The sequence below is a fragment of the Sus scrofa genome, chromosome 15 (assembly GCF_054392235.1).
Source record: "Sus scrofa isolate SSC_HxYL_T2T_F1_AM1 chromosome 15, Sscrofa_HxYL_maternal_Yorkshire_Landrace_v2.0, whole genome shotgun sequence".
Classification (NCBI taxonomy): Eukaryota; Metazoa; Chordata; class Mammalia; order Artiodactyla; family Suidae; genus Sus; species Sus scrofa.
In genome coordinates, this window is record NC_139397.1 from 37,529,690 (window position 1) to 37,541,933 (window position 12,244).

The 12,244-nt window shown below is 47.7% G+C and overlaps 1 protein-coding gene across 7 annotated transcripts in view; it reads right to left on the reverse strand.

Annotated features, from left to right (window-relative positions):
• The window catches only part of CCDC93 (coiled-coil domain containing 93), a 100,829-nt gene that overhangs the window by 4,935 nt on the left and 83,650 nt on the right, over nt 1–12,244 (reverse strand). For all 7 annotated transcript variants that reach the window (XR_014829097.1, XR_014829096.1, XR_014829095.1 and 4 more), the window contains 4 exons: nt 9,115–9,197; nt 8,339–8,376; nt 6,683–6,767; nt 4,520–4,633 (listed from right to left, as the gene is read on the reverse strand). Coding sequence is in view for 4 of the 7 variants with exons in the window: in XM_084998725.1 (XP_084854851.1) it covers nt 4,520–4,633; nt 6,683–6,767; nt 8,339–8,376; nt 9,115–9,197 (320 nt within the window). In the remaining 3 variants the exon portion in view is untranslated. The remainder of the gene's footprint in view (nt 1–4,519; nt 4,634–6,682; nt 6,768–8,338; nt 8,377–9,114; nt 9,198–12,244) is intronic.

Genomic DNA, 12,244 nt, shown 5'->3' on the forward strand with positions numbered 1-12,244 from the left:
AGGGCACTGCCATTCTGAAAGACTTGAAGAAGCCTCTAAAATACCCAAGGGGCAGAGCAGAAAGCACCCACTTATGTGCCAATCTTGGACAACCCCTTCCCCCCATAAGGAAGTGGTGCAAGCCCTTGGAGACGGTGGCCTAAGGAGTCACTGAGGCAGCCTGGGCTCACATGGCTGCAGAGCATGTGCAAAAGCTCTTACTCGGCAGGAGTGAAGGTTAAGAATGCTGCAGAATCTGACGCCCAGGGAGTGAGGCCACTGTTGCATTGCTTTGGACTCCCTTCTTCCAAAGGGACTTTGGACTTCCCTTCTCACTGTGCATCCTCCCTTTCCCTTGGCCACAGTGGCCTCAACAGTTCGGGACACCCTCCACTGCCAGCAAACCCTCTCCACTCACTCTCTGGGCCTCGTCACAAGGAGCTGTGTTTTAAGTGAGAGGTGAGTGGACGGTGGGAGGAGGGGCGGAGCCCGAGGGTGCAGGCCCAGCAGTGCAGCCAGGGCCCCAGCTGCTAAGGAGCTGGAGATCCAGAGTATGGAAGAAAATTTTTCTGTCACCCTTAACCCTTCTGCATCCAAGACCCCCAGCGTCAATGTTTCTCTCTTCCTGGGCCCTGCCAGGTGCTCCCACCTCTCTGGAGGCCTTTTGCTCTTTCTGGCCACAAATGACCCTGGTTCTCTTGATGGGTTTATGTGAATCTTCTGCCCAGAGCTGGGGAGTGGCTAGGCTCTGGGTCGGGGGTAAAGCTGAATTATTCTGCCAGAAATAAGACAGTCTGACAAGTTTCCAGCACATGTTGGAGGGGGAGATGGTTAATTAGATGGTTAATTTTTCCTGGGATGAGAAGAGAAAGTGAAGATGAGTAACGTTTGTTGTGTTAGAAAAGTTGAGAATAAAGTTTTCCTATTTAAAATGAGTTGAGATTTGCTTGGGGGAAAAAACTCCAGCTCCCCCCCCAAAAAAAAGGTGGGGAGGGACAAAGAAGGAATAAGAACAGGCAGAGAGTCATACTATTATATTGTTATACTACTTTCTCCTGTGCATTTTTGAAAATTTCCATAATCTTTCATTATGGAAATGAATAAAGAAATAAATAAGTTTCATATGACAACAAATAAAGAAATAAGTTTCAATTGTCACCCACCTCCCCTTTTAAATAAAGCAAAAAAAAAAAAAAAGTCATGCACAAAACCTCAGAAGCATCAAAACACTGCTGTGGTAGAGTGATTCAGTTTATCACACCACACACTGAGACGATGCTTTTTCAGTAAAGACATCCGAGGCTGTCACATGACCGGTGTGAGCACTGATTAAATTGCATGCAATCTCCTGGAAACCTTTTGGGATCCTAAGGAATGATTCTGTCTGTTCAGAGCAATACAGTAAGGGCCCTTTAGGTATTTCTTCCTAGGAAAAAAAAAAAAGGGAAAATGTTTCCTCACTTCTGCTTCTTTCCTGCTGAAGACTGAATGGGGCCTGTTACATGTGCCAGACACCATGAGCTCCTCTCATTCCAGAAGTTGTGCCCAAAGCCAGTATCATAAAAATGCAGGGCTGGCATTCATCAGTGCTGGGCTGGAATGGAAATCTTGGTTTGGTGACTTAGAGAGAGACTGTGCTTTAGAAACATAACTAGTAATACTGCAATTAAGGTAATTTGAGAGTACGTGCTGTTTCCTGGCAGATTTGCTATTAATAAACCCTCCCATGGCGAGCAGCCAATGGAGCTTTAGACATTCCCAATGTCTCTACTCACAAAGGCCTTGATCCCAAAGGAGGCTGGAGTCAGGACAGGGGTGGGGTGTGAGCTGGTGTCTGCCTGGACCCCACGGGCATCACTGGGGCTCAGTCAATGTGGTGTCAACTGAACCCCACTAAGGGAGACTATGGCGGTCAGAGACCAAGTTCTGGATGAACTGTGGTCCGTGAATAATTACTGCCCAGCACAGTGCTGGGGACCAAGATGCAACGAGAATTCAGAACGTGGGAGAAGACCACGCAGGTTGGAGAGGAAAATAAAAGAGGCAGAACAGAGGGGGTTATGGGAGGAGATGCCATCCTAGGATGAAGGTCAGACTTTTCACTGTTTTTCTTCCACAAAAGAGATCTTACCTGGAGCTGCAATATGTAAAACAGCACAATTACTCTAGCTGAAGGAATAGGATGGAAACTGGGGAGCAGCAAGCAAGCCTCAGCACCTGTGGTGACCCCAAGTTACCTCAGAGGAGCTTGAAAAAAATTAAGATTTGGGAAAGCGAACCTGTGGTTGTCTCTTTAAAATTTTTGCAAAGTAAAATGATTTTTTTAAAAAGGAGTACTATCACCATCATCTTATAGGAGAGAGATAATTTTGACAACAACAACAACAAAAAAAAAAGAGGATGTGCCATTTTTAAAAAGGTGAATCCTTTAAAGGAAATACATTTAGCTGTCTACAGAAGTTGTGCCCAAAGCCAGTATCATAAAAATGCAGGGCTGGCATTCATCAGTGCTGGGCTGGAATGGAAATCTTGGTTTGGTGACTTAGAGAGAGACTGTGCTTTAGAAACATAACTAGTAATACTGCAATTAAGGTAATTTGAGAGTACGTGCTGTTTCACCCTTTTCTTCTGACTTGCTTTGGACTGAAAACAACTGAGACCAGCACCGATCTGAGATTGTCTCAGTGTCTGAGAGTAACTGTGCCAAGGTTGTAACATACATAAGGGAACCGTTTTCTTCTGGGATCACCCCCAGCCTGCAGCCCCCAGAGCCTGCAGTGCAAGAATGAGCTTTCCCATTTCACTTCTATTTGCTTTGATTTTGATAGCTTATACTCATCCTCCCCAACTCATCTGCTTTTTGTTTTTGCTATCAAAAGGGCAGTGCTGGCATGTGCAACATCCAAAATGTAGTTCTTCTCCTCAGGGCCTTTTCTCTTTGCACATTATTTGGGGAAAAAAAAAAAAAAGAGCTTGGGTGGGGAGCAGGGGATTCCCATCTGTTCCCTGCCAGCTCACTCACTGGCCCTTCAGCCCCAACCTCTGCCGGCCTGGAGCACCTTGCCTGGTCACTCTGCCCAAGGCCAAGCAAATCCTTCTCACCAGAGACAGGCTTTCCCTGGCCACACTCTCTATATAAGTCATCCCCCTGTCCTGTGGCAAAGACTGGACTTTTTTTTTTTTTTTTTTAAAGGGCTGTATCTGCATATGGAAGTTCCCAGGCTAGGGGTCAAGTCAGAGCTGCAGCTGAGGCCTACACCACAGCTATAGCAACATTGGATCCTTAACCCATTGAGTGAGACCAGGGATCGAACCTGCAGCCGCACGGACACTAGGTTCTTAACCCCCTGAGCCACAACAGGAACTCCTGGAATTACTCATTATTCGTTACTACTTGTTTATGAGAGGTTCTGTTTCTTAGCTTGCTATCTGCCTTCCCCACCACAACATAAGCTCCTGGACACAGGAACCTGGTCTGTTTTACCACCTGATGTGTTCCTGGGGCCATGGCAGGAACTGCAAGAACATTTACAGAAAGGATGGGAGATTCTGAGATGTCTATAGTGTGGCTCTCAAAAGTTAAGTTACAAAAAGGGGAAGGAGAAGTAGAGAAGGAAAAGGTGGGAAGGGAGGAAGGAAGAGAGAAGAGCCGTAAGAAACATGTAAGGAAAAAAATCACTGGTGTGGAGAGACTATATTTTTTGTTTCACAGACCACGCACCAGGATGACAACTACCTTTAGCTCCCCTGTATTTTCAGCAATCTCTAAATTCACTAAAACCACATGGATTTACATTAGAAAGAGGTAGAAAATTCCTGAAAATAAAGCTGATGAGATCTTGGCAAGTGACGGAATGAAGTCTTCTTTATGGAGAATCTCTCAAGAGAAGGACACCTTTCTTTCTCAAACGATGGAGGACAACCCTGTCCAAATGCTGGGGAAAGGACAGGGTCAAAGAAAATTTGGCTGAGAATGGGTGTGCTAAGTGCCGGGCTGAGAATGGGTGTGCTAAGTGCCGGGCACATGCTGGATGCTTCCCTCTCCCACCTGACCCCACAGGGATGAAGATCCTCCCCCCTTTCCCTGCCCCAAGTGCAAAGCCAGTGGGTGGCAGGACCTAAACCCAAGCCTGCTGCACTCAAAGCTCTCCCTCCCTCCACTGGTTTCTCAAGGTCCTTCTCCAGCCTAAGACTGGAAGGAGGGAAAATTCTCAATCTGAATCCATAACACTGGTTCCAGGTGGCCCTGAGATGGGCTGATGATGTCACTTTACTTGTGAGTATGTTCTGCTTTACTGAGTGTTAGGAAAACAAAAGTGATTCTTTGAATGTTCAATCAGAGCCACAAGATGGGCCACAAAGCAATGCCATCATGAACCACTTAGACCCACACTTCACTGTCATATCACACTGCCAACCTGTTATTTCCCAGTACAGACCAGCAGAAAACCAAGGGACTGCTCTGGCTTGCAAAGGCTCACCCGGGGATGAACAAAAACCTCGCCCTCGCCGTCCACGCCCTGCCCAGCCTTGTTCTCACCTCCTTGAACTCTTTCACAGTCTTAAAGTACAGCCTCTGCTTTTCCAATAGTTCCAAGTACTGGTCGTTCAATTGGTCTCTTCTCATTTTGTTCTCTTGCTTCTTCTTTTCCATCTGTTGAAACATTTTGGAAAATGGTGATGAAAAGGCATGTTCTGAGTAAGGGCAGCTGGCAACGACCAAAAGGCAACTATTCGGGACATTTTCAAGGCTTTCCTTCTGATAGTTCCTTTCTATGCCTCGGTTTTGCATGGGTTTATTTATTTGCATGATATTGCAACACCTATAATTTATTCAGCAATCCTTTCACTGGGCATTAATTGTTGCATATAATTATTATTATTTTTTTGCACACGAGGACAATTTCACAAAAAACAGGGAGGCATTCCCTCTTTACTCAGGAACCCTTCCATGGACCAACCACCTATTTTGTGACTCACACTCACTGCTGGTCTGTGCTGTGGACACCCTACACCTGCCAGTTCTGGGAAACCTGTGCTCTGGAGGGACACACATGTTCCTGCCATGGTCTATCTGAGCGGGACCCCTCATGGCACCCAAACACGGAGGGCTGTTTTTTTTTTTCTAAACGAACACAACCAAAGACATCCATCCAAATGAGTGCTGTTCTGTAGAGCAGACAGATTTACTCCACTCAAGTGCCAGTCGGTATTCAAACCCTACTGGGAACCCTCGTTGACAACTGCCTTTGGAGTCAACTGAGAGGATTCACTGGCTCAACAAATAGCTCTTGGGTGCCCACCATGGGTCAGGTGCTGTGCTGGCCCTCAATACAGACAGAAGAGGGAGCCCTTCCTGCCAGGCACATGGACACCCTTCTGGTGCCTTCACCATCAAGCCTGGTGAAGGATGGAGAGAATGGAGGGGTCAGGCCCATCTCCTTCTCCAGGAACGCACTAGAGAGTCAGCAGAAAGGGGAAGCCAAAGGGACCCCCTAATACTTCCTATTGTTCTTTACTGTGAGCAAGAACCTCTCCCTGAGGACAACAGGAAAGGTAGACAGGCTCTGCCCTGAGGTCTGGGCTGTCATGGGCCTGCAGTTGGCCAGGCTCTCCCCACAACCTCCCTCGCACCAAGAGAGCCCGCCCTGCCCTGGGGAGGTGTCCACGCACATGGACAGATGCTGCCTCACCCTGCCCTCATCTTTGTGGCCGAACAGTCTTGTCACCAGTGACACATTTTTCTGCTCCTCTGACATCATTTTATTGACATCCTTACTGGGAGATAACCATTTGCTACAGGGAGAGGGATATGGCGAGCTTCTGCCTGTGGTTCATCTCTTGGGAGACAGGAATGCCTGTCTTTCAGGTGCTCACATTCTGGCCTCCCCCGAACCCCCGGACCAATGTGCCCCAGGATGGTGAAAGGAGGTGCCCTAAATCCCCAGAAGGTGTCACTGCCTGAAGACCAGATGTGTGATACATTTTTTAAACCAGGACTGAAAGTGAGAGACACTGGAGGTATTAGTTGGGATTTGTCTGGTTATGGTGGTGGGAGGATGCAGCTGTGTGTCCAGCTCCCAGACTGTCAGCCAGTCTTCATGCCTACTGACACAGGGCACACATGGAGCACAGAGAAGACATCCTGTGCTGCCCCCAGTCTGGATGAGTTTCTGCAAAGCTACCTCTGGAGTGCCCATACCCCTTTTCAGTTCCTTTCTCTTCTCCTCTGACTTCTTAGGCTCAACAGCCTCTCACTTTAGCAGAATTTCACCATTACTTACATTTTTCATAGGGGGGTTCCTGATAACTGAAATGCTCTTGAGATGATAAGGAATGAATCCCTAATAGCAAAATGTCAGGAACCAAAGAGCCAGTGAGGATGGGATTCTACTCAGACAGAAGGCCTGCTGGTGACAGTCTCCTCATCTGTGAAACAGGGGGACACCGCTCACTTAGAGGGCTTTTAGGAGGACCAGCACATGCCTGGTGCAAGGGAGCTAAGAACAGCCTCTGAACGGTCAGTGTAGGCAGCCCGAGGAGCTGTCCTGCCGGGACCGCTCTGCATCCACACTGAAGGTGTGTCCTTAGAACCGAGGCACAACCAGATCCCAGGACAACCAGAAGAGGTCTGCTTTCCCCAGGACCTCCTCCATCACTAGTGGGAAACCTGGACAGCATTTTAGAAAATAAGCCATCTGACCTTCATTCGACTTTGCTTAATTCCTTCTACGATCTGTTCCATCTGGCGTAAAAACTGGTCCCGGGCAGCAGGGGAGGCCATGGCTCTGAAAGAAAGACCAGCAGAGGTATGACTAGCAAATGGGGCTCTGAGAAAAGGGGAGGCACCAAGGAGTAGGTCCTGTACCCAGACAACACCCCAGAAGGTGGCAGGCCTTTGCCAGGCAGGACAGACCCATGGGCCCTGCGATTCCAGGAAGTCAAAGATTCTAAATTCCAAGGAAGGCTTGAAAATTTACCTGATCTTGTTGTAACTGAATGTTAATCTCCACATGCCACCCCCACCTCCAACTCTTGATACAATTTTCTTAACTAGTAAGTATTTTCTTAAGTAAAATGTAACTAAAAGTAACAAAAATACTTTTTACTTTAAATAATGGCAGGAAATGCTTAGGAAGTAAATTCCACTTAGTTTTTAAAAATCTGTGGATTTAGAAACACTGCTCAGGATTGGTAAACATTTTTTGATTTTCCTAAAAGCAGGCTGGGAAACCTGGTTCTGTTCCAGGTGCAGCAGCCTGGTGAGAGGACCCCCTGACACCCCCTTCACCCGTAGTCCTACAGAAGGAATGACACCAGAAGCATGGGGTGCATATGAATACAAGGACTGAGGATTTTTCCAAAGGACCTGCTGACAGCAGAACTCACCACAAAAGTACACAAACATCAGTTTTTTTTTTTTTTTCTTTTTTGGCCACACCCATGACATGTAGAAGCTCCCAGGCTAGGGACTGAATCTGAGCTGCAGCTGTGACCTATGCCACAGCTGTAGCAACACTGGATCCCTGAACCCACTGCACCACAGTGGGGAACTCCTAAATATCAGCTTCTCTCGATGACTGGGGATAAAGATGAAGGCACCAGTTTTAGACTTGTCACAAGGTTGAAAGTCACTAATTGAACCTGGGTATTAAAGGGAGCTGCTGCAACTTTTGTTTGTTTTTAATTAGAAATGAAACTTAAAAATCTACAGCTTGTAATCCATTAAGACTGTAGACCCTAGTCACCCACCAGGGGACAGCTGAGATCTGTGCTGGAAGGAGAGGAAGCCTGCTGGACAGAGCCGGCTCTAGGGCTGCCCGGATGGTGGATGGGCTCCTGGCTGTGCTCCAGGGCTGGTATAGACTTGGGTACAGATGGGCCTTGCCATCCAATTTTTGGAGAAAATATTTATATCTGAACAAAGATGTTTAGAGGATACACATTAACTTAAAAGATAAAATCTACCACAAGATTTGAAGTGTTTACAAAATTACATAATTTCATTATCTAACAGTTAATGCACTTCTATATTCTCAACAAATGTTATTAATCTAATTTCAGCAGGACAAAAGTAATCTACAAAGCAATGATAGTAGTTAGGCATAATCAGATTATGTGAATGTTAACTTTCTCCCTAAGTTACTGCTTGGTGTTTTTCAAATTCACTGTACTATCACTGTGTCTTTTGCAAGAACTCAAGGTCTGTGCAAACCAAAACACATCTGCATGAGGCATCGGGGTGGGCATGTAAGACCCACACCCTGAGCACTTTGCTCAATCACACCATTGGAAGACAGAGGTAAACCCTGTGCAGGGCACACGAGGCACTGGCAGGAGGAGGATAAACAGCACTTACTGTGAGAAGTTCTCATGAATTGAGTTCAGCAGGCTAATCTGGGGAAGCAAAAAAAACCCCAATGAGCAAGGGCTGAAAAGTCCTTGAGCTACCCCAGCCACTGAAGCCTGTCATGCATCTCTGGATACTGCTTCTGAAAGGAACAGAGCTTGTTCATGCAGATGAAAGTAACGTGACAAAAAAGAGCAACATGTTTTTAACCCCATGGTTTTCCCAGAGCCTCTTCCTCTGGCTACAGGAACGTGGGAGAAAGTCCTGTTGACAGGACTGACGCCCCAGCTGAGAGACCGACGTCAACATTAGGACTCTTTGGGAAGCTCCCCCTCTCTACCTCACCAAGTACTGTGCTTTACGTTCAGGGTAATCAGTGCAGTGGAGGGTCAGTGGGGGTGGAGAGTGAGAACACTGTGCCCCTCCTACTTCTTCCCACAGGGTCTCTTTGCCTGTGTGGCCAGCCCCTCCTGGACGCACCCTCAGGGCCCCCTCCCCTGGGCATGCCTCAGCCCACACACAGCACCCTCTATCAGACCCCATGACAGTCCAGGGCAGCGGCTACAGGGCAGCCAATGAGAGATGCCATCCTAAGAGGAAACACAGTGGGAGCCCCGGAGGAAGGGTGCCCTTTCTGACTTTGTACCCAGCCCTGGGCACACACCAGGTGGCCCTCCCACATCAGCTGCAGGCCTCTGCATACCAGCTTCCCCTGAACTTCCCCGGGGCGACAGCAGTGCAGCTGCTCATCTGATCACAGTATTCTCTTTTAGAAAGGCTCTTACCTCTTTTTCCAGATAAACTTTTTTGTCATCCAGGGTATTATATAAAGTGAAGAACTGCTTGGTTTCTTTGTGCACTGCTGAAACTGTAAATGCAAAGAAAGCAGTACAGAAGTGAGAAAACGTATCACAATGACCCCAAAGACCCTCTGCCTGGGGATGACACTCAATGGCTGTCTGCCCTGAAACCCCCCAGGGCACAAAGTCTGGTGCGGGGCTGCCGCAGCCTGGCTGCAGGCGGCAGGGTGACAGGCCCAGCACAGACCAGGGACTAGAGGGAGCCCCCTGTCAGTGTGCGGGGCAGGGGGCTTTCTCAGAAGAACTCCAGGTGAGGGGTCTGAGAGGAAGTGGCAGGCCTACTCACATTTGTCACCCCAAGCTCAGCACAGCCCAGGTGGCAGGCCCTCCAAAATATCCATGGGGCCAAGAGCATGCCTATCCCAGGGCAGGATGCACATCTAACCGGTCCTATGCATGACTAAGTGGGCACTGACTTACCAGGCTCCCAACATCCTTACCTACAAAATCACCCTGCATCTCTGCCCATCCCCCCTTTCCCTCTAGGGTGCCATGTTCACTGCAGAACCTGGATGCTGGGGTGAAGGGTTCCTCCCCAAACAGCCCTTCTGCTGTGTGTGGTGGGGTGGGCAGGCCCCGTGCACATGGCCCTGGCCTGCAGGACTTCTTCACTGCTCTGAAGTCCTGGAACAGCTGCCCAGAGGGAGATAAAATCCCATGACCTGGGCTCACAACCACGATTGGAGCCTGAGTTGGGAGCTTCAATTTAATTGCAGCTGGAGATCCCAATGTCTAATGGTGATCAGACATGGCTGAGACTGCAGTGGGGTCTGGTTCCTTTGGGAGTAACACAGGTTGGGGAACCGGGAGAGGGAGGGTGGGCCGTGGGCACTTGCAATTTCCTTGGGCAACTGCCACTAATACCCACAGCCTGATTCTTTAAATCAATCATTCAACTTCCAACTTTCACTACCCAGTAATAGCTGTGACTCCCTCCAGCTATGCAATCTGTAAATGGGTGGGGGCTGGGAACATTTGATGTACATATCTGGTATTAGAAATTAATAATTTAAGTACTTAGATGCAACAGTTAAAACTGTTCCCAACATCAAAATGCCTGATTTGTATGAAAATCACTTCATGAACTGCTCAATATAAAGTGCTATAATTATAATAAAATATAAGGTATTAATGCTAAGAGCTTTGGAACAGTGATAATCAATCCCGGCCAAAAAACCAGAATCATCTGGGGGGAGGTTTTTTTTTTTTTTTTTGCTTTTTTAGGGCTGCACTCGCAGCATATGGAAGTTCCCAGGCTAGGGGTCAAATTGGAGCTACAGCTGCCAGCCTACACCACAGCTCATGGCAATGCTGGATCCTTAACCCACTTTGAGAGGTCAGGGATCAAATCTGCATCCTCATGGATACTAGTTGGATTTGTTTCCACTGCATCACAATGGGAACTCCCATGTGGGGACTTTTAAAGTTTCATGACCAATTGAATGAGATTTTCTGGAGATGGGACCCATGTGATTACAATGTGCAGCCAAAGTTGAAAATCACTGTCATAAATAAACCAGTCAAGGAGTTCCCATAGTGGCGCAGCAGAATCGAATCCCACTAGGAACCATGAGGTTGCAGGTTCGATCCCTGGCCTTGCTCAGTGGGTTAAGGATCCATGGCTGCCGTGAGCTATGGTGTAGGCCACAGACGCAGTTTGGATCTGGCGTTGCTGTGGCTGTGGCGTAGGCTGGCAGCTGTAGCTCCGATTAGACCCCTGGCCTAGAAACTTCCATATGCTACGGTTGTGGCCCTAAAAAGCAAAAAATACATGCATAAATAAATAAATTAATTAATTAAAAACCAGTCAACTTGCAGCTTTATGATCAAGAATGTGTCTGTCTGTGGCTTGGATGCTGGTGTTGCTGTGGCTGTGGTAGCAATAGCTCTGATTTGACCCCTAGCCTGGGAACCTCCATATGCCGAGGGAGTGGCCCAAGAAATGGCAAAATAGACAGGAAAAAAAAAAATGTGTCTGTCACCCTTACCCTGTCCAGCTCAAGGTTCTGGGTGGGGCTTATAGATATTTGATGATTATAATATTTAAAAAAAGATACAGATATTTTGGTACAACTGCTTGAAAATACCTTTGGTGTAAAAAATGTCTTCTCAAAAATAACTTTAACATGTCAAATTTACTCTGGAAAATACATGGATGCAAGGTATTGTTATTTGCTTTTATTGTTAAAGCCTTTCAAGTAGACAGGGGCAGAAAATCAGGGGAAAGATTTAATTTATGGCTGAAACTATTTTCTGCGGAGAAACTGCTCTTGTTGACAAGTGCCCCCTGACCATCTGAATCAAACGGGAGGACTATGTAAAACATCAGGGTGGTGGGGTCAGACGTGATAGGGGTCATGCTCTGAGTAGGACAGTGTTCTGGCTTGAACCAAGAAGGATGCTTGAGAGGCTAACATCTCAAGGGACAACCCAGGGTAGACCGTGGAAGGAGATTCGAAGTTTGCCAAGAGGGCACTGCAGGGCACTGGCATCTGGGCCCCGGGGACCAGGTCACAGGGGTGAGGTACCCACGGCCTGCAGTGGGGCGGCCCAGATAAGGCATGACTCTGATCAGTGTATTTAGGACTCTGAAGACTGCCCATCCAGTTATGAGGAGCTATTGAATATTAAAGCTTTTAAAAGAGGACTGTAAAATGATCAAATTTATGTGTGTGAAAGATCTCTCAGTGAGTGCAGAGGAGGGGTCAGGCTCTGGGCAGTGATGAGAAGGCAGCTATGGCAGAAGTCCAGAAGAAATGGACATGACCACTATTCAGACACAGAACTGGCAGAGCAGCATGAACCAGAGATGACAGGGGTGGGGGGTGGGGGTGCTTAGCCTGGCTTGATGGCAATCACAGTGACTGGGGGCGGGGGGCACAAATTCAGTTTTGCACTTGTTGAGCTGAGGTATCAGGGTGCATGCAAGAGTGGGAGCTGAAGGAAGGTGTGGTGGTGCAGGACCCATGCACAGCGGCTCTCTGAGCTGGGTCTTGAAGGATTCTGTCTGACAGAGGTGAGAAGGGGTCCTGGCTGCAGGTAACAGGAGGCGGCA